Source organism: Muscardinus avellanarius (genome assembly GCF_963383645.1).
Source record: "Muscardinus avellanarius genome assembly, chromosome: X".
NCBI classification, from domain to species: domain Eukaryota; kingdom Metazoa; phylum Chordata; class Mammalia; order Rodentia; family Gliridae; genus Muscardinus; species Muscardinus avellanarius.
The window spans coordinates 9,878,241-9,903,537 of record NC_137792.1 but is presented as its reverse complement, the minus strand read 5'-3'; the positions used below and the strand labels follow the sequence as shown (position 1 = coordinate 9,903,537).

The 25,297-nt window shown below is 39.1% G+C and overlaps 1 protein-coding gene across 1 annotated transcript in view; it reads right to left on the bottom strand.

The window, feature by feature from the left end:
* Positions 1-6,523: 6,523 nt before the first annotated feature.
* Positions 6,524-25,297, bottom strand: part of GRPR (gastrin releasing peptide receptor) — a gene marked incomplete at both ends in the record, with an annotated part of 35,626 nt that continues 16,852 nt past the window's right edge. Inside the window, 2 exons of the mRNA XM_080719368.1 lie at positions 6,524-6,913; positions 9,260-9,611. Coding sequence (XP_080575494.1) covers positions 6,524-6,913; positions 9,260-9,611 — 742 coding nt within the window. The remainder of the gene's footprint in view (positions 6,914-9,259; positions 9,612-25,297) is intronic.

The window sequence follows — 25,297 nt, the reverse complement described above, 5'->3', positions numbered from 1 at the left end:
TGAGCAGGTCTGACCGAAGGTGTCATAGATGGTTCAGAAATCAAGAAACTCAGGGACACATAGCCACAAACTGCATTCATGCAAAGGCTATTTTTATTGAACATTAGATACATGCGTTTGTTTATTTCATAAATTAGGTTTTATTATATTAATGTTAATAAGTCCAATTTCTAATCTTCTATGACTTGAACATTCAGCTTACTATACAACTAGACTTGACTTTTTGTCACATAGACTACATACAATGTCATAGATGCATTAGAAATATTTCTTGAAACATAAAAATTCAAAGACCACAATACATACATAGAGTTTTCAATGGCCACACAGTTAAGTTTGCACATTTTCAAGGATCTGAATCATTCATATGAATATTGTGAGTTTCTTATAAATAATTCATTTGTCCAAGGAGTCTAGGCAGAGCCAAGACATGACATTATTTACACTAAGTACTACACCTGGAACTTGTTCTGAGTTATTTAATACAGAGTACATTTTTCAATGCAATAAATATTTATAGTTAATAGTAACAAGTACAATTATAATTTACAAAATGTGCCTAATATTTAAAACAAAACATAAATGCCATTAAAGAAGTTTGTGCCATGTATTTTTACAACTCACTGAATTGACTATTTCAACAAATTGTATCACCCTACACTCTACCAACTCAAATACAAGAAAGGTTACATTCAAATCAGGAGAGCAAAGATTACAGAAAAAAATTTTTAAAGAAAATCAATTTTACTTATTCCATGTTGTAAGTGTAGTATCACTGTCAATAGCTAATTTTGAAGCAAAGTGAGGAAAATATTTGGATTCCTGACAGACCCAAATTGTATAATGTGTTTTAAATGTTGAAATCCCGAGTTACACAAAAAATTTCAAGCTTGTCTGGGAGTTAATGAGGTCTTGAATGTATGAAGTTTTATTGTCTACTAAAATGATTATTTTAAAAGACCATAAAATTATAAGAGTCATTTCATGTCATTATATGACTCTGGGAGTGAATTTTAAATTCGGGGGAAATAAGTCTCATTTTCTAGAAATGTCTGAGCTCAGAGGGGGCAGAAACATAGTGGTATCTTCGTTTACACAGGGCAACTATGTGGCTAGACACTCAGATTCCTAATTACATACTTGAGTTCTTTACCTGGACCAAGGGGTCAAGTAAGGTATTTTTCTATTAGCAGCTACTCATGTAGCTTGAGTTCCAAACTCCAGAAAACCATTCATTGGCATATCTTACCCCTTTAGGGAGGAAGAGGGACAAGTGGCTGGTTCTACCTTTTCCTTATATATTTTTTCTCCAATGAATCCTGATTTGAAGGATGACTGGGTTGACTGTTCTCACTTAGATTCTCTGACTTGATCCTTTCACCAGGATTTTCTCTCTTCAATTGGTCCCAGAGGCAGGTGAGAAATTCTCCAGGGTTTCTACATGCAACTGAATCGTGTCTCTGGGTGGCGGTGAGGATGCAAACGGTTGATCTGAGTGAGGGGACTTGTGTGCTTAACCACATGCCCTTAACCTATGTGTTTTAATGGACTTTCTGTGTATTCTTTGACTGTATCCCTAATGCAGGCTTTCGAGTAGGGAATGAAGCATTCCATTAGGTACTGTGAACTGAACTGCTCACACGGGCTGGATCTGGGAAGTAACACAAGAGTGGTACAAATATGGACTCAAGAGAGAGTCAGGTCTACATATCTTTTTGACCGCTCAACTATTACATGTGACCTGTGGATCGGTAAGTAATCTCTCTCAGACACATCTTTTTGTGCCCAGAACTGCACTTGGCACATGTGCCAGTGCTTGGTGAAGTTAAGGCCCTTCTTTTCCAGCACTTCCAGAGACATAGGACTCCATCCGGGTTTTGGAGAAATGCAATGGATTTCATGGCCTGTGTTTTTGTCCCCCAGGATCCTGCCCTTCTGAATCTTAGTCTTTCACTTTTTTGTGATATGGAATGTTATTTCTACTAATAAGCCTCTCCCACCACAGCCAAGAATGACCCTTTTTACTTGTCTGTGCAAAGTTAAACTGAATCACTTTGGAGGCAAGAGAATATCCCATAAATTGAGGACACAATGATTAGTACCATTCTTCAGTTTCATAGAATGGGCCATAAGAATGAAGTATGTTCAGTTCACATCAGAATGGAAAGAAATCAGATTAAACTGAAGCAGATGAAATTGCCTTTTTGTAGGTCAGATACAGCCTAATATTGACAGTTTCATCTTTCAGCCTCATAGTTCCATGGGCCTTTTAATCTAATGGTCACTGGTAAGTGAATTTAATATTTATAAATGTCCATAGTAAATAATGTAAAGCAGGGAGGGCTTGGATTAGAGGAGGTAATGAGTGTAGAAGTGTTTGATAGACCATGAACACCATGGGCAAAATGCAAAGTGTTATCTTGAATTAATCACGGGCATATAATATTCTAACCCAAAGCCTCTGAAATGTAATATATATGCAAAATTAAAACCTTAACAATATTCTTTTAATTTTACTGGATGCAGCTGAGTGCAGTGGCCCACTTGAGAGGCTGAGATAGGAGGATGGCAGGTTAAAGACCAGCCTCAGCAACTGAGACCCAGTTTCAAAATTAAAAAAAATTCTTTTCTTCTAACCAAGATACACATAGATAGTCATTCACTTAATTCTCATGTAGTCAGGTCTCCAATGTTCTGTCTCTATCTGGTTACTGGGACCAGTCCACAGATGAGGATGCCCTTCCATATCTTATCCCCAAACAAAACTAATCCCTATTACTAGAAGCCATGTGATGTAGAAGGGACCCGGAAACAAATAACCAACTGCTACTCTTGACACAAATGACTTTATAACCCAAATAGGCCCATGTCAGATAGTCAAGCTCATTTATTTCTGTTCATTTCACATTTTCAGAACAAGATGAGCTGGGTTAATCTGCAGCAGCTTCCAAACAGTTTTATTTAGCTCTGGGTTCTCTATCTGCAAAGATGAAACCCAAATGTTTGTGGGGCAAAGAGGGAAATCCAGGGCTTGTTAAGGAGGCAGAAGGCTGGGTTCAGTGGGGAAGTGAGAGCAGCCAGAAGACCAGGGTTTAGCCATTCGTATTTATGAGTGATCGTAAAATTATCACCAGGGAGGGGCCTTTTCTGTACTACACAGAGAGCCTCATCTTGCTGTGTAATATCGTTCCCAATAGCAGCCAGGCCCTCTCTGCCTGCAGCAGCCATCGGTGGGTAGACTGCTTGGTTTATTGCTTAATCTATCACTGTTGAGCTGCCTGCCTCAGGGAGGCTCGATTAAAGATAGATTGAAAGGTAGTATCTGTCAATTGAATAAACACAGATGGTTTTCCACTGCAAAAATTGATTTTTTTTCCTTGCCAAAGACATAAGCGCTAAACGTGATTATCTCTGGAAGCCAGGCGTGAAATGTCTCTGCTCCAGCCTCGGCCACACTCTGCCCTGGCAGAGAGGTGATATACCATGTGGGTCTTGGGGCTTTCTCGTGTGATTTTAGGTTCTTGAGGTGAAATAAAACTTTGATTTCCCTCGAGAAGGGCCCAATTAAGTCCTTCCTAGTAAGGTCTGAGTCAGGCCATTAGTTAATTCACAAAAGAGTTTTCTCAGTCCTTGGTAACTGGCTGGCAAAGACTTCCTCCAACACTTTCATTTAGGAGTCTCAAAGAAGTAACAAGATTTGCCTAAGGACACACAGCTCTGCCTATACCTCAATCTTCTCACTTTGTTTCCAGAAGCTATAAAGAGATGTACAATCTATGCCACTCTGTTAACTAAAAGAAACATGGTGATGAGTCCTACCCTCCAAATGTTACTGGAAGCAGAGAGATCAGAGATGCTTAAGCTAGTATTTCTAAATACCAGAATTCTAGGCACTCCGAAGGTTATATAACAACTAACTGGACATGGAGTCATTTATATTCAAGGGTTTTGAAGGAAACCAAGGGTAAAATTGTGGAACAGTAGTTCAAGATAATAGGTGCATAGAAGTTGAAGAAGAGTCAACAGGGAGAGTACCCTTTGGATAGTGAGAAGATTGAACAATATCCTTCCTTCCTTCTTCTTTCCTTCTTCCTTCCTTTGTATTAGGGATTGAATCCAGGGGCATTCTACCTCCTAGTTACACACCAGCTTTTTTTTTACATTTTGAAACAGGGTCTTGCTTTATTGCACACTGGCCTTGAACCTTTGATCCTCCCCCAACTCTCCAGCCTCCCAGGTACTGGGGCCGCTGGCATGCAGCATCGTGCCCAGTTATTGTCTTACCTTTCAAAGTATGCAATGTAATTACAAACTACCAAGAAAAGTGTGTACAGCACATAAAACCATGTATAAAGCAGAAGTGAAGCAGTTTCACTTCAGCTAATGTGATTTTTTGTAAATAAAGATCTTTGTAACTGTCTCAGTCTTAATTCCTAAATCTCTGCAGAAAATGAGTATTTTCTCATATCAAAAGACAAAAATATTTTCATATATGCCCGGTGGAAAAGAGAGCTGACTGTTTCTATCTCACCTAGGTAGTGAACACCTGAACTAAAATTGTCTTATGATATAAAGAATACATATCAGGGTACATTTGCAGAATTTGAATTCATCTGAAAGTAAGTTAACATATTTGCAATCTGTCAGAATTGGTCTTTGAGTCAACAAAAATTTGAAACAGGGTTTCAAATGTAAGTTAATCTAATCTTTTTACAGCCAATTTTACTCACTTAGAAAAAGAAAAACATTTCAATTTGTTTTTCTTTCTGCACATGGGCTATTTCATAAATGCTCTTCTTAATATTTTGTTAGGGTTTTTAAAATCAATTATTAAAGCTAAGCCTCCTGCAACTTTCCTATATATGTATTTAGATAGAAATATTGCACAACCAAAGTTTTATTCATTTCCTCCCACAAACTTTAGGAGAACATAAGTAATATGTAAACATGTTCCTATAACCACTCAGACATCCTTCTTTTTTTTGAGTAGGGGGTGAGACATTGGAGATTAATCCTACCTCAGAACTATACCTCCAGCCCTTTTAATTTTTCATATTGAAACAGAGCTGTGCTAAGTTGCTAAGGGACTTGCTAAATTGCTGAGGCTGGCCTCCAACCTATGATTCTCCTGTCTCAGCCTCCCAAGTACTAGGATTATAGATATGAACCACTGTCCCTGACTATCCCTTCTTTCTTATGTAGAAACTACTGTTTCAATGTAGCTGATAAAGAGAGTCAAATCTAAAAGAATAAACTTGGCTTAAAACCTATATAACATGAAAAATAGGCATTTATAAATATTTGATGACTGGATAGCATGGTCAACTTTCCCCCCCAAAAATCGCTTTCTACCCTGAAATGGCACCATGATGAATAAAATCGAGTAAAAACAGAGTGTGAGATATTACTCTACAGCCACACATGAATTTTTTAGGGGGTAGTAGGGATTGAACCCAGAAGCATTCTACTACCTCTGAAATACATGCTGAGCACTATTTTCAATTTTTAATTTTGAAACAGGGTCTTCCTAAGTTTCTTTTTTTGAGGTACCGGGGATGGAACCTAAGGGCATTCTACCTCCGTGTTACAACCCCAGCCCTATTTGTAGTCTTTCATTTTTTGAAACAGGGTCTCACTGAGTTGTGAAGGGCCTCGCTAAGTAGCTGAGGCTGTCTGAATCTCAATCCTCAGGTCTCTGCCTCTGGAATGCTGGGATTACAAATGTGCGCCACCATGCCCGGCCTCTTGCTAAATTTCTGAGACTGTTCTTGAACCTGTAATCCTCATGGCTCAGCCTCCCAAGTACTGGGATTACAAGCATGTGCCACTATGCCTGGCTCACACGTGAATCTGTATCTGTTTGATCGCATTTTCATCTTAAAATTATATTGAGTGTTTCTCCAATGTCCTCAGTAACATCTTTTTAGAAAAAAAGTCAATGTTTAGAGGTTTGTTTTATATTAAACTGGCTTCTAGTGTTATAAATTTGGAGACCCGTCCTCATACATGAGGCTCTTTCATATGGTTGACTTTTCATGTTAGGAATGAAAATAGAAGTAATTCCTTGGTTTGTGTATTATAGGTGTTCCTAAAAAAAAGGAATCGAGTCATGCTTTTAAAGAATTGGCTTCTACTTAAAGAAACAGCTAGGTGAAGTCTTTCACAAAGCAGATATTTGAGGCATGATTTCTCTCTTATATAAATCTGGCAGTTCATATAATTTCTGTGAGTTCATTGGCCATACAGGATTGATACTTAATACAGTAATTTCTTATTTGTTCCCTTTTCTTAAAAAAGGGAAGTTTTGCTCTCCATCAGAAGAAGCATGCACAAGTTGAAACAGGAAAGGTAAGCTTTATGGAACTACTCTGAAACCCAATAGTGATCCATTTGGGCCTCTCCCCACCCCCACATAGCCCTCTGAAGGGTCTTCGGAGGCCACAGAGACAACCACAGAGTGAAGGCTCCTGGCCAGCGACAAAGCCAAAGCAGGAGCCCCTAGGGGACAAGGTCAAGGTTTAGTCTAGACGTACCCTTCGTGACAGATGTTTCCATTGATGAGGCTGAATGTGGCCACAGATGGGTTGGTACTCTTGAATGAGGTCATGCAGGTGGTGCTTCTGCCAGTGCTATGGGAGCGGCTCAGCAGGCCGGGGCGGCAACAGAGGAGCTGGGTGTTGAACTGTTTCCTGAAACTCTTGCTCAGCAGGTAGAGGGCAAAGGGGTTCACGCAGGAGTTGGTGAAGGCCAGGAGACGTGCGCAGATGCTGGTGACAAAGTGGAGCATGGAGGTGTCCACTTCAGAGTAGTGGTAGGAACGGTACAGGTAGATGACATGATTGGGAAGCCAGCAGAAAGCAAAGAGACCCACGAACACCAGCACTGTCTTGGCAAGCCGCTTCCGGGATTCAATCTAAGGAGAGAATCACATGGAGAGAGACAGAGGGACCAGGGGAGGGGGGCAGTGTCAGAGGAAGGGAGACAAAGATTCAGAAGTAGAAATAGAAATAAACCCCCACAGGAAAATAGATGAGTTCACAAAGGCATAGAAAAAGAGTTCAATAGGACAACACAAGTGAAAATCCAGAGGTGGGTGAGGTAGAGATAGATAGATAGATAGATAGATAAATAATGGATAGATATATAGATAGATAAGCAACAGAAACAGACAAGAAAGACAAAGGAAAGAAAGAACGAATGGGAAGGAAGAGGGAGAGAGAAAGAAAGAGAGAAAGAAAGAAAAAAGAAAGAACAGAAGGAAGGACAGAAGGAAAGAAGGAAGGGAGGAAGGGAGGGAGGAAGGAAGGAAAGAAGGAAGGACAGAAGGAAGGAAGGAAGGAAGCAAGGAAGGAAAGAAGGAAGGAAGGAAGGAAGGAAGGAAGGAAGGAAGGAAGATGATCAAGCCAGGAAGCAGAAACACACAAGGTAGAATAGAGTTAGAACATGCTGCTGAGCACCGATCTTTAAACAAAGTTGATTACATGCTTGAATGGATTGCACAATGAAATTCTAGTAAGTGCCCTCTTTTTCCCTAGGAGAGTATGGGTGAAGTTTATCAGCCATGTGACTTCATGTCTTATTTTGATTCACAGTTAATAATTTCTTATTCCCTCCAATGCTCAGAAAAAGCACCCTGCTTTGTTCTTCCTCATTGGCAAAACCAAGATAACTCCTTGTTGTTATTGTTTTTTAATTTCAAGTTATTTCTGGACTACACTATATAGGAAGGTTATTAGGTGATGTGGGATGAGCATCTCCTTTTGTTCCCAACTCCCTCTCCCACATCAAGGGGAAATGTGTTTCTCATTAAAGAATTTGGGGTCAAGTGGATGTTTGCTAACTCAAAGATCTCTCAAGTGAGGAGACAGTTTCACTGACAACTGCTGTTCCTCCCTGGCAACTGAAGCAAAATTTTTGAAAAAATATAGAACTTGGAAGGGTGAGGTCTCCAACTGAGTCATCTACTCATTTAAATGGGGTAGTGAGTCTTTTTGTTTTCCCATCATGAATATCATATCATTTTCATCTGAGTTAGAAAGTCAGAAGAACTAGCAGGAGTGGTGGTGCATGCCTGTGATTCCAAGACATGGGAGGCCGAGACAGGAGGATCACAGGTTTGAAGCCAGCTTTAGCAACTTAGCAAGACCTTGTTTCAAAAGAAAATATAAAAAAGGTTTAGGGAGATACCAAAGAATGCAAGAAAAACTGCTGACAGAGACAAGAAATCCAGAGCCCCCCAATTTCTACCATTTTGTACCTTGGGGATGAAATTATGGAGGGCCATTAGAAATTAAGGGGGGAATCTAACACATATGAAAGGCATGCAGCAAGCAAGGAACTCTAGGCCTTATATATACTCTTTTCCCTAACCTTACAAAAAAGGAATTATTACCCTATTATACACAAGAAAGTTGAAACTCCAAGAGAACAAATGTGTAACTTGTGAAGTCTATATTTGAGCCCACATCAGTGTGAGCCTTTCTTTTCTTTTCTTTTCTTTTTTGTGGTACTGGGGATTGAACCCAGGGCCTCATGCATGCTAGATAAATATTCTACCACTGAGCTACATCCTCAGCATATATATATATATATATATATATATATATATATATATTTTTTTTTTTTTTTTAAGCAGTACTGGGGATGGAACATAGAGGCATTGTACCTCCAAGCTATACCCCCAGACAGCCCCATATTTTATTCCTTATTATTTTTTAATTCTTTATTTTTGAAATAGGGTCTCACTGAGTTGCAAAGGGCCTCACTAAGTAGCTGAGGTGGTCTTGTGAACTGTGATCCTCCTGTCTCAGCCTCCCAAATGCTGGAATTACAAGCATGCGTCATCATACCCAGCTCATTTTTATATTTTGAAACAGGGTCCCACTTGTGTTCTGAGAGTCTCATTAATTTACTGAGGCTGTTCTCAAACTTGCCATCCTCCCATCTCAGTGTCCCAAGTACTGGGACTATAGGTGTGTACTATCGCACCTGGTTCAATGTGAACCTTTCTTAATTAGATTGCTTTTTTTTTCCACCCAGCCTCAATTCCCTGCTCCTTTGCTTTCTCTCCATGTGCTAACTCTCTTCCTAGCCCAACAAATGGGAGTGAAGTTCAAAGAAACATCTGGTGGCAAATCACCCATCACTTTTTGTTGCAAAAACAAGTAGCATAGCCACTTCAGCACTGTACTTGTTGGTGACATCCAAAAACTTTGCACCAACTACCCGAGGAGGAAATGAATATGCTCTAAGTACCCACCTGCTTCTTGACGTGTATATTCCCTTCCACTGGAAGATTGTACGCGCTCTGGATGAGATTTTTGGCGATGAAGTAATAGTAGACGGAGATGATGGACAGGGGGATGATGTAGAAGACCAGGAAAGAGGCCATAGAGTGGATTTTGGGGTGCAGCTCATTAGTGTGTGGGTATGGGGCACAGCTGATGAAGGTCTGGTTGGTGCTCTCCTCATGGAAAGGATGAAGGTCAGAAAACACAGCCTCTGGGATGGCCAGCAACATGGAAATTATCCAGATGAAGGCAGCTTTGAGGCAGATCTTCATCAGGGCATGTGATGCCTGGATATCCATTGGTCGGACAATGGCTTTGTACCTAGAGCAATAAAAAGGGAAAATCTACATAAGTTAGTTGCTTGATAGCATCACAGATCATGGAAGCGGGTGTGGGTGTGGGTGAGGTGGGGCGTAGGGGTGAGGCAGGTCAGATACCCAAGGAGCAATATTTAAGCAGGTACTCACTCTTCGGCTCATGGAGGACCCAACTCTGAATTCAAAGGACCCTAACAGTGAGTGTGTCCTTAAATTTGGCACCCCAAGCATGTGACTTAGGCTCCGAAGGATGCCTTCTTCTTTCTCCAGCATTAACATTCTGCCCCCGTTCATGATGCACGGCCCAGAACCGTGAAGGCTGAGATAGGAGGATCACAGGTTCAAGACCAGCCTCAGCAACTTAGCAAGACTCTCAGAAAACTAGTGAGACTGTTTCTAAACAAAAAATAAAAAGGCTTGGGGATGTAGCTCAGAGGTAGAATGTCTCTGGGTTCAAGCCCAAGTACTCCCCACACAAAATTATATATTTGCCAAGTATGGTGGCACATATCTGTAATCCCAGTTCTTAGAAGGCTGAGACAGGACAGCCTCAGAAACTATTGAGACCCTGTTTCAAAATAAAAATAAAAATGGACAGGGGGTGTAGCTCAGAGGTAAAATGCCCCTGGGTTCAATCCCCAGTACCATATAAAAATTGTACATATTTGTTGTATATGATGGAATGTTTAAATTGAGCTAATTAGCACGCACATGACATCATATAGTTACCATTTTGTGGTGAAAGAACTGAAAACTGACCCTTAGTGATTTTTGAGAATGCAATACTTTGTTATCAACTGTAGTCTTCTTGTTGGAAAATTCACAATCTCTCGATTTTAAGAATACTTCACAGCAAAGCTGACGCTTCTTTCATTTTTCTTATTACAGCATAAACATTAATAACAAAGCTCATTGTTATTTAAAGGAGAACACAGAGACAAGGAGGCCTGATGTTTTTGTTGGCTAAACCTTCCTTTTGAGTATTCAAATAGAGTTCTAGGAACCTTAAGTCAATGAGTATTTTAATTCTGCCTCTTTTTTCTTTCAGAGGATGCAAGATGCATGGCCCTTTGAAAACAGTATGCTCAGGGAAAGCCCTGTAATTGTTAAGTTAATCTTGTGTTTGCCTTCCTACTCTTTTTCAGCCTTATTTTCTCTTGAAGTATTTAGTCCTTACTGGTTTGTGAGCTAACTGTGCCCTTGTCTCAGGTTAAGTGCTCTGAGAAGCAGACACAGGTCTGAAGCAAGGAATATGAAAGGTTTATTGGAGAGGAATAGCTATGGAAAGAAGAAAGGAAGGAAGCAGGATTGTGCAGAGGGAGTTGTCAGGCTTTACTGCAAACCTGGCAAGGTCTACACTAACATGGCTGACCAACCATCTTGATTTGCCTGGAAATTTTTCAAATGTATCACTCAAAGTCATACATCCTCTAAAAACTCTCAGTACTGACAAACCAAGACAACTGATCACCCTAAACTGCTCTAATGAAAGTTGGGGAGCATAGATCACCCAGTGGAAGAGTCCTGCCTTGTATGGAAATGGCTGGGGCCACCCCCAAGAAGAGTGCGACTTCCAATGCTCTCTGGCTCAGTCACTGGGCAAGAACCACCCAAGAGAACAGGACCACAGCTTGAAAGCTAAAATGGACTCTCAAAGAGCTGATGGATGGAGGCTTTCAGCTAACCAGGCCCATGAAGCTGGGCATATCTCTTCTTTTAGAGATCTAAGCAATGCATCTCCATGTCTGCGCCAACTCCTCATGGGATGCTTAGTACAGTGGGCCACACACACATCTTGTGCGCACTTATCTGAGAACACACAAAAGGATGGGCCTCTGGTGGCCCAACACATATCTTTTTTTCTACTGTGGCATCAATGGCATTGTGATGTGTTGCACAAACTCCACAAAAGTTTGTTCAGTTGAATGGGAGCTGCTGTAAGGTGGGAGTCAATACAAGTTGGTATTAATGCAATGTGATGTTGTTCATTGCTGACAAGGCTGTGTTAAACTGGGTTGTACTTATGATCTATTGAGTTACCACTCTCAGATGCACTATGATTCCTCACTTACTTTCCTCCTCCTGGGGAAGAGAGAGTGAGTCATTAAGTTTCAAGTTTGGAAAAATAAAACCTGGCTGTGTACTACTAGGATCAGGAAGGCCTCTGGTCATCTAACTGTCCCTAATTAGGGGAATGGTTTGTTTAAAGTAGGAAACCAGAGAGTGTCTGCAAGTTCATTATTGTTGTAGACCTAAAACACATTCTCCAAATAGCTTTGTGAAACACAGAAGCAATTACTTTTATTGTTGTCTGTCTGATTTCTTTATCTAGATAGCTGTTTGTTCCCAACTCAGCCAGGGAAGAGAAGGTTGTGATTTAGTGGATACCCCCCACAAGCCTCTGCATTCTGGAACAATACCACAGTCTTGCTTCGAAGTATCTGGCTTTGCTTTCATTTTAAACAACTATAAAAAATATATATATATATATTTTAAAAAGTTCTCTTTTTCTCTAGTTCCTTCCTTTTATCAGCCATTTCAAATATGTTTTTATTTCTAGCTCCGAATGTAGGGCAGGGAAGGAATTGATTTTTTTTATTAAAAGTGTGTGAATGTCTTTAGCCAAAGATACGTACAACTAGGATATAGTTAAGTTTGTGAAAGGTAAAATGGTAACTATGATTTCTAGCTTCATTTTCTGGCAGGTAACAGTCATAAGTACCAGTAAGTCTCCAAGGAAAGATGATTCACTCATGTGTGAGTCAGAAACCAGAGTGAAGAGCTTACTACCTTCATCTCTCTGGGGAATCTGATGTTCTTAAGTATAATATGCCATGGAACTTTGAACTACTGTTTCAAATGCATAGCTTTTAAAACCTAAGAGATAGCATAAAAACACGACTTTTACAGTTTTGCAAGAAAACATACTTTGAATCCAAATCTAATTGAACCTCTTAGATGTATGTACCAGTTTTTAGGAAATGAGGGGATAAAAGAACCTGTTCAAAGATACCTTGAAGATCAAATAAGCCAAAATTTGAACTGGAAAATTTCAACAAATACATGTCATGGGAAAACAGGAGAACAGTTACAGACCGGTTGAAGTACTTAAGACTTATCAACTCAATGTGATGCATGATAGAATCCTTTAGAATTTTTATGCAAACCAAACACCCAACAGAAAGATATTTTTGAGAAAATCAAACATAGATGTAGTATTGGTGATACCAAGAAATTAATGTATTGTCATAATAGTATTGTAGTTATGTGTTTTGTAAGAGACCTCCTACTAGGACCAGGAAGGCCTCTGGTCATCTAACTGTCCCTAATTAGGGGAATGGTTTGTTTAAAGTAGGAAATAATAATATATCTAGGATTTACCTTAAATATTGATATAGTCATATATTACTTGTGAAATTAAAAATAAGAACCAATTACATTGCATACAATTTTGTTATGAAATATTCATGGTATATCAAAGAAAAGAAAGAAATTCTATTTACTGAGCCTTTGTCTTATACCAAGCAGACAGCCCTCAAAAGTAGATGTTATTATTCCCATTCTTCAGGTAAGAAATTGAAACTCAGATAGTTTAGGCAGTGTTGGGGTCGACATTCAATTTATAACCAATAATTTTTAGGCTATTGCTGCTTTTGCAGAAGAAAGTTTAGGTAAATCCTTTGCAGAGGCAGGGAAATACAGGGAGTTTATTTAAATTCTCAAGGAATTTACCAGATAAAAATATGATACACTTCTCAAATGTATAGAGAACATACTAAATGTTCTCTGCAAGTCAATGGTTTGGTACAGCATGGAACATATCAGTATATTTCTTCTTCTGGCTTAGATTGCTCTGCCCAGAGCTCACGATACGGGGAGACAGCAGGTGCTTCCTGTTTAGGAATGATGGCTGATTGAATTAGAGTGGGTACCTAGTCTAAGCCAGCCAATGAACTGCCTGACTATTAAAGAGCTTCTCTGTCTCTTAAGCATTTAACCAGAAAAAAGTAGAATGTAGTTAGTCAATGATTGATGCTGAAAATAAAAGATCTTGATGCCAAGGAAATGATCAGGGAAGCCATATTTTAAGCACATAGAGGATGAATAAACAGAGTAGATGGATTGAGAGAAAGAGGAAGAATTGGACAGACATTAAGAGGAAAAGATAAAGTGGTGCATGGTGGTGTATGCCCAGTACTGTAATCCCAGTATTTGGGAGGCTGAGACAAGAGAATTGCAGGTTCGAAGCCCACCTCAACAATTTAATGAGATCCCCAGCATCTTAGTGAGACCCAGTTTCAAAATAAAATTAGGGCTGGAGTGCAGATTGGAAGTAGAATGCCCCTGGGTTTAATTCTCAGTGCTAATAAATAAATAAATAAATTAATTAAATAGGGAGAATATGGGATTATGTGGCCCTAAATTATACAGAGGGTCCTTGTTTCCTGGCTCATGAATTACTTTTGAACATACAGAAAATCTCCTGTTATATTCTCACAGTGTTCTTAATCAATTTCTCTTGAGTTAGAGTGGTTTTTGTTCTCTGCCAACAAAGGAGCCTTATCCAGAACAATTAGATAAGGTAGACATTTAAAGTATCACCAGGACCATTTCACATATAGAATCCCAACTTGTCACTCCCTGAAAGAATGTTCTTTCAACTTTCAACTGCATTCAAGAGATTCACAAGTTCTTAAATCTCCATCACTTCTCAGCCTCCCTCTTTTCCTCATGCTCAATCCTAGAATCTCTTCCTCTGAGTTCATTTCTTCCAAAAGTCAGCTTAAGTATCACCTTGATGATGCTTTTGCTGATCAATATAGACCTCAAACATTCCCATGCTTCCTCTCAACCTGTCTGAATTTTATGACAGGATTATCAACCATTCTTATTTTATGCTTACTATGCATTATCTTAATTAATTGCTAGATTTTATTTATTTATTTATTTATTTATTTATTTATTTATTTATTTATTTATTTATTGGTAGTACTGGGGTTCCTGGAAGCTCTTTTCCCTCTGGGCTACACTCCCAGACCTATTTTATATTTTTATTTGGAAACAGGTCTCTTAAGCCAGCGCAGCTGACTTCAAACCAGCGCAATCCTCCTGTCTCCGCCTCCCAACCGCGGGGATTCCAAGCGTGCACCACCACACCTGGCAATTGCTAGGTTTTAGTGGGAATGTTTTTTTCTTTTTTCATGTGTGTGTGTGTGTGTGTCTGTGTGTGTGTGTGTGTGTGTGTGTGTGTGTGTGTGTTAGTAGGGATGAAATTCAGAAGCATTCTACCTCTGAGCTATACCCCCAGCCCTATTCTATTTTTTTGAAACAGGAACTTGCTAAATTGCTCAGGGCCTCCTATCTCAGCCTCCCAAGTACTGGGATTATAGGCATGCTCTACCACACCCAGGTTCTTTCCCACTTCTGAAAACATCTGTACTTCAATTTTATGCAAATATTAACGATGTGAAATATAGTCTACATCTCAGTATTTGGAAGGTTGAGTCCAGAGGATGGCAAGTTTGAGGACAGCATGGGTAATTTAGTGAGACCCTGATTCAAAGTAAAAAATTAAAAGAGTTGTGGGTATAGCTCCATGGTAGAAAGTCTCTGAGTTCAAGAACCAGTACCATAACTGATGAACAAACACACAGACAAACAAAGGAAAAACAGACTACATAATAGGATTAATGTGTCAAAGAGATTCTTGGAAAGAGGAAGTAGTTGAGTCCCACACTTAGGGCTAGAAATCTTTGCCCACAGAATATATTGTTTATTCGAATGTGGGCCACTTATTTACATTTTAATATTTTAAATATTTATCCCCACTTTTTTCATAATTACCTATTGAAGCCTATAGGAATTTTGTAAAACAATAGTTTTAGACTGCCGTTACAATTCAAAAGCATGCTACATGGGGAAGAGAGAGGTGAAATTGAAATTGAAATGAATAAGATAGTCTCTAGAGTAACTGACACATTGCCTGCATTTGAATTAGCCTCCTATCTAATGAGATTTGATAAAACCATTAAACATTGGCTCTATTTTCTCCTGAGAATAACACCTAAAATTTTTTAAAAATATGTGGGGTAATTATTAGCTGGCTTTTAACATGACTATAACCTAGTGCCATGGAATTTTATCTCTCTTTGAGCTATCACTCTACAAAAGGAGAACTTCCTTGTTCTCTGGAAGTAAAGAAGAGATTATAGTCATCCTTTTCTATTTTCTCTATGCTAAAGAGCTCCAATGGTCCTTTCTGCCCCTTTTAGATAAAGTCTAGTTTTCTCTGGGCTCCAACATAGATTTGGGACCAGAATCCCTGGAGAGACGACAGGATGGTGAGAAGGGAAGAGAATAAAGAACAGGAAAAAGAGGAAGAGAAAGAAAATTGGGGAAGAGAGAAGGCAGGGGAGGGGAGAAGATGGACAGATGGATGGGGAAGGGAGAGAACTAAAGGGGTGGGGAGGAAGAGGAAAGGATCCAAAGTTTGGTGCCATCCAGCAGCATGTTATTGTTGTGGAAGCACCATTCTTGCACTGACATGTTCATGGGGACCTTGCCGATGTATTTTCCTGTCCAAGAGGAAGTGAGATTGTAGTTGGAGTGCAGAGGGACACTTATGGAATCACACAATCCCTTTTCTCTAAGAATTCTTTAAGAATAGGCAGGGCTCTAGCTAATAATATAATACCTATCTTGGTGAAAGACGAACTCACCACGCATAACACATGCTTCTCAAGCAGGTGGTGGGGGGAGACATTAGCAGTCTTTGGATGCAGATTTTAGAGGTTTGTAGAGTTGATACAATCGTAGCCCTTGTTTCCCTGCCCAGGGCTTGGTGGAAGTAAAATTTTAAATGAAGACAAACATGTTTCCAGGTTTAACTTGGAAAAGTTAATGAGCATGGCATTCTCTCTCCCCTACAGCAAGTCCTAACCCCTATTGCAGTAGCACTAAATAGAATCTTCTTCGCCATTAACAAAAGTTGATGAGCAAGTGATCCACACAGCTACTCAGCTTCAGATCCAGGGCAAAGCCACCCCTCATTGCATTGCTATAGTTCCCATTACCCTACTTAGGCAAAGAAAATGAATATACACCTTCATTGTATGCATGTTAATGTATAAATGTTTTACCTGTATACTACTGTATTAATATGCTCTGTATAGTAAAAAAAAGAAAGCACCCTACGCCGAGTGTGGTGGCACATGCCTGTGACTCCAGTACTGACAAGGCTGAGAGACTAGGACTGTAGGTCGGAGGCCAGCCTCAGCAATTTAGCAAGCCCCTCAGCAACTTAGTGAGACCCTGGTTTAGAATTTAAAATAAAACGGGCTGGGGTATAGCTTGGAGGTAGAATGACCCTGGGTTCAATCTCCAATATCAAAACAGCTGCCACTAAAAGTAAACAGAAGTCCTTGGAAAAAAAAACGGTTGATTCTAGATCTGCAGTAGGAAATGTACAGGATGAACCTCAAATCCCTTATTGTGCCAGATATAAAAGAAGTGCTTAAAGTATACTAGATCCATAGCAAAGAACATAAGAGGCATATTGAAGGGTCTTTCTTGTAAAATTCAGGACAATTTTAGCAAAAAATAATAATGGTGGTAATGGAGAACTCAGTGTATTTAAAATAACTCACAAATCCATATTGTTTCTTTAAAAAAAAGGAATATAAAGAGGGCAGGTAATAAATGTAGAAGAAATAAGAGAATTTTACCTCCATTTGTAACAGTTCATCAAGTAATGGATTCAGGTGAAAATGATAAAACCACTAGGGGAGAGGTCTGGGGGGGCAGGATATTCATATAAGGGTCTCATCACAGATCATTATCTGGTTGAAAAGGGGGAAGTATACCTTTATGAGATTATCCAGAAGTGACTCCTTAATCAAGTGAATAAATTCAGGGCCAATCTCTGCATTGGGCAGAGTAGGCACCAGCCCCAAGGCCTATGACACTTTTAGGGGCCCAGGAAAATGTTTTAACTTCTTTTAAGATCACAAGCAGTGAATATGATCAGTCCTGTATTATATTTGACTTTATGTCCAAACCCATGAGGGTAAAAGTGTCAAGGTCCATGAAATTCACACTGAGACCCTGATCAAACTTAGCATCACTAACAGTGGGACAAACTGATATCAGGTACCTTCCAATGCAACACAGTGAAGAGCACAGCATAGCCTATGCAGTATTCTTTTTATGTTTTTATTGGTACGTTGTGACTATATATCATACCAAAGTTCAAAGTGATACCTACGTACATACACACAGTACTTTGTATGTTTCCCTCTATATGCAACCCTGCTCCTCTTCCTCCCTCACTATATATGTTCAAGAGATTGGTAGTGATACCTTCATGTGTATAAAACCTTATTTGAACTGTTCCCTTTCTCAATCTTCCTTTTCTCCCTTCCCACCTCCCTTCTTAATTATTCTACTGGCCTCTTTTCTTATTTATGCGGAGTCCCTTTTGTTTCCCATTTTCTCTCTAGCTTCCACATAAGAGAGAAAACATGTGACTCTTAGACCCCAATCTCTCACCCTGCACAAGAGTCAACTCAAGATGGATCAAAGACCTAGGAATTAGACCAGAGACTGCAATGACAAGAGGAAAATATAGGGCTGACTCTCCAACATATAGGCACTGGTGGAGACTTCCTCAATAAGACCCCAGGCTCAGGAAAGAAAACTGAGAATCAATAAATGAGGTGGCATCAAGTTAAAAAGCTTCTGTTTGGCAAAGGATACAATCAATAGACTAAAGAGTAAGCCTAGGCAGTATTCTTGCTCAAGACTTGATTTGTTGCTCAGTTTTTAAAAAGATAATACAAAATACATTTACAGACAATGAGGAAAATTTGTTTATTGGTTATATGCTGGATGACATTAAGGAATTACTATTAGTTTCACTCACTGATAATAATGATATTTGAAATTATGTAGAAAGTGTCTTGCCTTTTTTCTTTTCAATACTAGAGGTTAAACCCAGGGCCTTGTGCATGCTAGGCAGACACTCTATTACTGAGCTCCACCCCCAAACAGAATGCCTTTTTTCTTAGGAAACATGCACTAAAATACTTATGGATGAAAGTCTAGGATGTTTGCATTTTACTCCCCGAATCTCAGAAAAAAAACCACAACAAACATAATACATACATGTATATACCACATACACATACACAGTGAGGAAAAAAAACAAAGAAATGATAATTAATGAATGTGAGTGGGTATTATAACATGTAAACATTTTTTAAAACAAAAAATAGCTAAAAAGTGCTGTGTGCATGTATGTATCATGTTGAATTTCACTTGATGTATAATTACAAAGCACCAATAAAAATATAAAACAATGAATTAGTAGGAGAATTAAAATTTTGAAGTAATGCTATATATTTTTTCTATTTCATTCAAAGCAAACCCTTTGCCATAGAAAAACTTTATAAAATTGTAATTAAAGGAAAATTTATTGTGTCATACCTGATTGGCACCCATACTGAGAACAAACGTTGTGTCTTCTCTGTTATATTCCTGTTGTTCTCTTGGGACTGCAATTTTAATATCACCTACAATCTGTGGGATTTTGTTAGGTTCTGTTTTGTAGCTGCAGAAATATTTTTAACCCACTTATCCACTGGGGGCGGTTAGTTTAATTAAAACTAGATTATGCACAAACACCCAGCAGTCTACAAGGCTTAGCCAAGAGCCCAAAGAGCAAGAAAGCCATTGCTCTTGAGCCCTCTGTGTGGCAGAGCCCCTGCTCCTGCTGCCTGAGCTGCATGAGAAGGGATCTTTTACTGTAGTCAGTGAGGCAGTGAGCCTCAGTTGGACCCTACATTTCACTAGTGCTTATTTCATTCTCACATTTTAATAGAAAGCAATATAAATAGAAGTTGTGATACTCTCAGGCCACATCTCTCCAGGTATATGCGAGCCCCTCTTTGGAGTCTGCTGTCCCAAGGATACTTGCCAGACAATGTAGCTAAGGTTTCAGGGAGCTTTCTAGGGGTCTGCAGCAAGAAAGCCAGTTTTCAACCCGGGCCAAGAAGTAGATCGGGATTCATGTTATGAACTGTAATCATACTTTTGTGTTTTTCTTCTCTTGTAGCAATCAAGAAATATTTTGTGTATTCAGACAGGACTACGCATGAGTAAACTCCTGGCCTTATTTGTAGGTAGGTATGGTGGCACACACCTGTACCATAAGTACTTGGGAGATTTGGGAGGTGTTATGGCATGTGGGTATGGTGGCACAGGCCTGTAATCCTAGTACTTGGGAGGCTGAGACAGGAAGAGAACAGGTTGGAGGCCAGCCTCAGCTACTTAGCAAGGCCCTCAACAACTTAGCAAGACCCTGTTTCAAAAAAATTTAAATGGGCTGGGGGCAAGGTATGGTAGCAAACCTCTGTAATCCCAGTACTTGGGAGGCATATATAGCAGGATTGCAGGTTCAAGAACAGTCTCACCAATTTAGTGACATGAGATCCTGTGCTAAATAAAAAATAAAATAGGTCTGGGGGTGTGACTTGGAGGCAGAATGTCTCTGAGTTCCATCCCTAGTGCCAAATAAAAAAAGGGTGAGGTATAACTTCAAGGTAGAATATCCCCTGAGTTTTATTCTTAGAGCTAAAAAAGAATAATTCAATAAATCATGGTATATCCAGATAATTCAAAATGGCATCAGTAAAGGACTAGAAGCCACAGGCTGGAATGAGGCCAGAGAAAGAGCCTCCAACAATGGGAAAATTTCAGAAGCAAAGATATTGATTCTGGGATATGAGGGATCAACTGGAACGGGAGCAGCGATCAACTGGACACGTTATGGTGCCTTCACATAGAGAGTTGGTCAACTACTGACCCTTGGGCCCAAACTGAGTTTTAGCAGGAGTGGGATGATCTAATTCCAAAGCTCAATGCTAATCCTGTAAAGGAGACTGTCAGTACGGGTAGAAGCAGGATGAAATATTACATTTGCCAGTGGGGATGTTTAAAGTGACACGGGCAATCAGTAACCCAGTTAAATTCCAGTAGGTGTGCAAACATCCTGGCATAGGTTGTCCGTGGGCCATTCCTCAAAAAAATGCTATGGAAGGAAGAACACATATTTATATCTTGTTAGACTTTTCTTTTAGCAGTTTATGAGGCAAAAATTTTAAAGAACTTTTATAGATCCCATTTGCAAATTACAGTTAGACACGGTCTGAAATTACTGTGTAGCATAGATGATACACAGAGAATGGAGGAAAATCACAAAGACCCAGAAGAATCACCCCTGCTCTTAGTTTGGAAAGTATATCATATTCTGGGTCATAAAATGTCTTCATAAATTGCTATTCACCCCCAAGCAGACTCAAGCAAGAGGGGATTCAAGCAACCACAGGCAGAGAAGTAGGGAAGTTAGACAGACAAGGGATAGAAACCATTAAAGGGTACCTACCCCTGGGCCAGACATGCTTGGGAGGCTGAGGCAGGAGGATCTCAGTTTTGAGGCCAGCCACAGAATCTTAGTGAGACCTTCAGCAACTTCACAAGAGCTTGTTTCAAAATAAAAAATAAAAAGGGCTGGGGGTGAAGCTTAGTAGAATGCCCCTGAATTCAATCCCTTCTACAAAAAACGGTACTATTGTAGGCAACTGGGGACCCTTTTCTGGGGATCCCTTGAGAGATCATGGTGAGCACATTTCCGAACTGAGCCTTCAAGGGGTAAGGAGGTAAGAGTGTTTACTTATCAGCCCTCTTTTATTTATTTATTTATTTATTTATTTATTTATTTATTTTATTGGTGCACTGTATTCATACATCATAGTGGGATACAAACTTTTGTAGACATACATGCACACATCGCCCAGTCAGCCCCCACCCGATCCCCACCCCATTCCCTCCCCATCCCTCCTTCCCATGCTTGGCTTAGTGGTTGACATCTAGTATTATAGCAATTTATCCAAAATTAAAAATGATAATCTCACATAACAGTTTCATTTGTCTGATACCAAGCTTTTGATGACTTAAAGATAACATTTCAATATTTCTTTTTGCTTTCTTTCTTACCAGAAAATATTTTTTTTCTATTTTTTTAGGTGAAACTATCATATATTTATATATTTATTTTTCAGAAAAAAATCTATCCTAATATGGAATATGGATTCTAGATACCCAAAACGATCTTGAAAAAGAACATAGCTAGAAGATACATATTTTCTGATTTCAAACCATATAAAGCTACAATAATTGAAACAGTATAGTACTGTTCTAAAGGCAGATGATATATAAACCTCTTCAGTTGAGAATTGTCCTAAGATGTTAATACCCAGACATGCCAACCCACCCAAATCTCTCTGTTGACCTAGAGATCACCCTGGGTCAGAGGAACATGGAGGCCAAGGTATGTATGTGACCTCCAGGCTACACCAGGACACAGGAACTTAGCCTCCCATGTACATTCTTCTCCTGGTCCATTCAGTTGATCAAAACTATATATAGAAAGTGAAATATCTGAGACAATTTTCAGTCTTGTTCTTCAAATTATTAGGAATAAAATAGAATTTCTAGAGTACCTTAAGAAAATACATGATCTTTTTCTATAATAAGAATCATTAAAGGTCAAAAAAATACCATCACGACATATGACTCATTGTGTCTAATTATACAAATTTCACAGCACTATATTTAAGAGAACTTTTGTGAGAGATTTTAGGAATGGCGAGATGGTGAACCAATGCTGTAGCAGATTGGCTCCACTGGCTTAGGAAGTTGACTCTGGCGTGTTGGGAGGCATCACTATGTAGCTGAGGAACCCAAGACAGGGAGAGTGAGAATGGATGAAGACTGGGAACCCTGTACCCCACGTCTACTTCCATAAGTAGCTACTTTTTGTGAATGCATATCTTCTTTGTTTCTTTTTATTTAGCAAACATATACATGGCATTTACTATGTTCCTGAGATGGTTCTCAATATTTTATAAGAATTAATTTTTTTGAGTCCATATAATAATAATATAAAGTCAGTATCACTCTAGTCATCCCATTTTTTCTTTGCAACTTATAAAAACTGAGGTACAAAGAGGTTAAGTAACTCATCCAAGGACACACAGCAAGCAAGTAGAAGGCTAGGGTTTTGACAGAGGTTGTTTGGCTCATGAGTCCAGTCTTATTTATTCATTCATTTTTGTAGTACTGGGGATTGAACCCAGGGGCCTTCCACATCCAAGCTACACCCATAGGCCCATTAAAAAAAATATAAACAGGGTCTCTTTAGGTTGCTGAGAGTCTCACTAAGTTGCTGAGGTTGGCCATGAACTTGTGATTCTCCTGTCTCAGTTTCCTAAGAACTAGGATTACAGATGTGCACCACCATGCCCAGCCTAAAACATAAGATCATGATACTTTCATTTTCTTCACCTGTGAAGCAGAAGCAATGATGTCAATCATAGTTAGAAATTTAACTCACTTAACAATGTTCTAACTATCAATCATAATGATAGAAAAGTAACAGAGTTGTTTCAAAGCACTTTGAAAAACAGGAAGCACTATGTAAGTAACAGGTTATAGTTGTATTTCTTGGGAAGGAATAACTGTACATTACAATGTTAACCACTCAAGATTTTGATAACTATCTTGGCTCGCTTCTGAATATAAATAGTAGTCATGCTAATGGTACACAAGCTCTTTTGACACGGACATCTAACATTTCATACAGGAGTCTACACATATTATATCATTACAAAAATTATAGCAGTCTCATGAGATATTAAAAGTAAGCACCCTCATCTCCATTTTATTTTGAAAGTACTTTCTCTTTTAGTTTTTTTTTAATGTGGATCATATTGAAAATGGCATACATTCAGACTGTGCTTGGTGCCCTCTCCTCCCACCACTTCACCTTCCCCTCTCCCAACACTGAGTGTCGAGATTGACCATGCTACATTCATACTTTTACACATATTCGGATGTAGCTCATCCATTAATCAACCTCAGCCTCCTTCCTCTCTTACTCTTCCATTCTAGCTTTGCTGAGGATTCCCCTCCATTATCTGGATTCCCCCTGGTATCCCCAATACTCCCTAGTTTGGACATATTAGAGAAAATATATGTCCCTTCTCTTTCTGTGTTTGGCTGATCTCACTTAACATAATGTTCTCCAGGTCTTTCCATCTTCTTGAGAAAGACATGATTTTGTTCTTCTTTATAGCTGAGTAGAATTCTATTGTGTGTATTTCCCATAATTTTGCAATTCATTCATCTGTTGATGGAGATATAGGTTGGTTCCATATTTTGGCTCTTACAAATTGTGCTGCTATGAACATGGGTATGCATATGTTAATGTAGTTCATTTATATATGCCAACAAGGAATCCACAATGAAAGAAATAAAGAAAACAATTTCATTCACTATAACCTCAAAACCAATAAAATGCTTAAGAATAAACCTAATCAAAGATGTAAAAGACCTCTACAATGAAAACTATAAAATAATTAAAGAAAGGCCAGGCATTGTGGTGCATGCTTGTAATCCCTGCACTTGGGAGGCGGAGACAGGAGGATCACACTGGTTCGAAGCCAGCCTCGCTGGCTTAAGAGACTCTGTTTCCAAATAAAAATATAAAAGTGGGTCTGGGAGTATAGCCCGGAGGTAGAATGGTTTACAGGAACCCCAGTACCATAAAAAAATTAAAGAAATAAATTGAAGAAGAGCTTGAAAGATGGAAAGATCTACTTTGCTCATGGGTAGGCAGAATACATATCATCAAAATGGTCATTCTGCCAAAAGTGATCTACAGATTCAATGAAATTCCTATCAAAATACCAACGACATTCTTTATAGACTTAGAAAAATCAGTCATGAATTTTATATGGAGAAAGAAAAGACCAAAAATAGCCAAAGCAATTCTCAGCAATAAGAACCATGCAGGAGGCATCACAATCCCTGGCTTCAAGTTATACTATAGAGCAACAGTAGTAAACACAGCATGGTATTGTTACAACAACCGGCAAACTGACCAGTGAGACAGAATAGAAGATATAGAAGCAAATACACACACCTGTAGTCAGTTGATCTTTGACAAAGGGGCCAAACTCATACACTGGAGGAAAGATTCCTTTCAACAAATGGTGCTGGGAGAACTGGCTATCCATTTATAGAGAGATGGAACTAAATCCTTACCTCTCACTCTGCACAGAAATCAACTTGAGATGGATCAAAGACTTAAAAATTAGACCAGAGACTAAGTTATTAGAGAAGGGCATAGGTTCAACACTACAACATATAGGCACAGTCAGTAACTTTCTCAACAAGACCTCCAAAGTGCAAGAAACTAAAGCAAGGATTAACAAGTAGGATGGCATCAAACAAAAAGTTTCTTCTCATCAAAGGAAACCATCAAGAACCTAAAGAGAAAGCCTACAGAATGGGAGAAGATATTTACCGGCCACCACTCCGATAGAGGGCTAATATCCAGAATATACAAAGAGCTCAAAAGACTCTACACTAGCAAAACAAATAACCCAATCAAGAAATGGGCAACTGAATTGAATAGACACTTCACAAAAGAAGAGATACAAATGGCCAATAGATAAATGAAAAGATGTTCAACATCATTAGCCTCATGTCTATTTTAAAGACCAGAAAACTGAGGCTTATAAGAGGGAATTGCTAGCCAGGGGTGATGGTGCATGCTTGTAATCCCAGTAC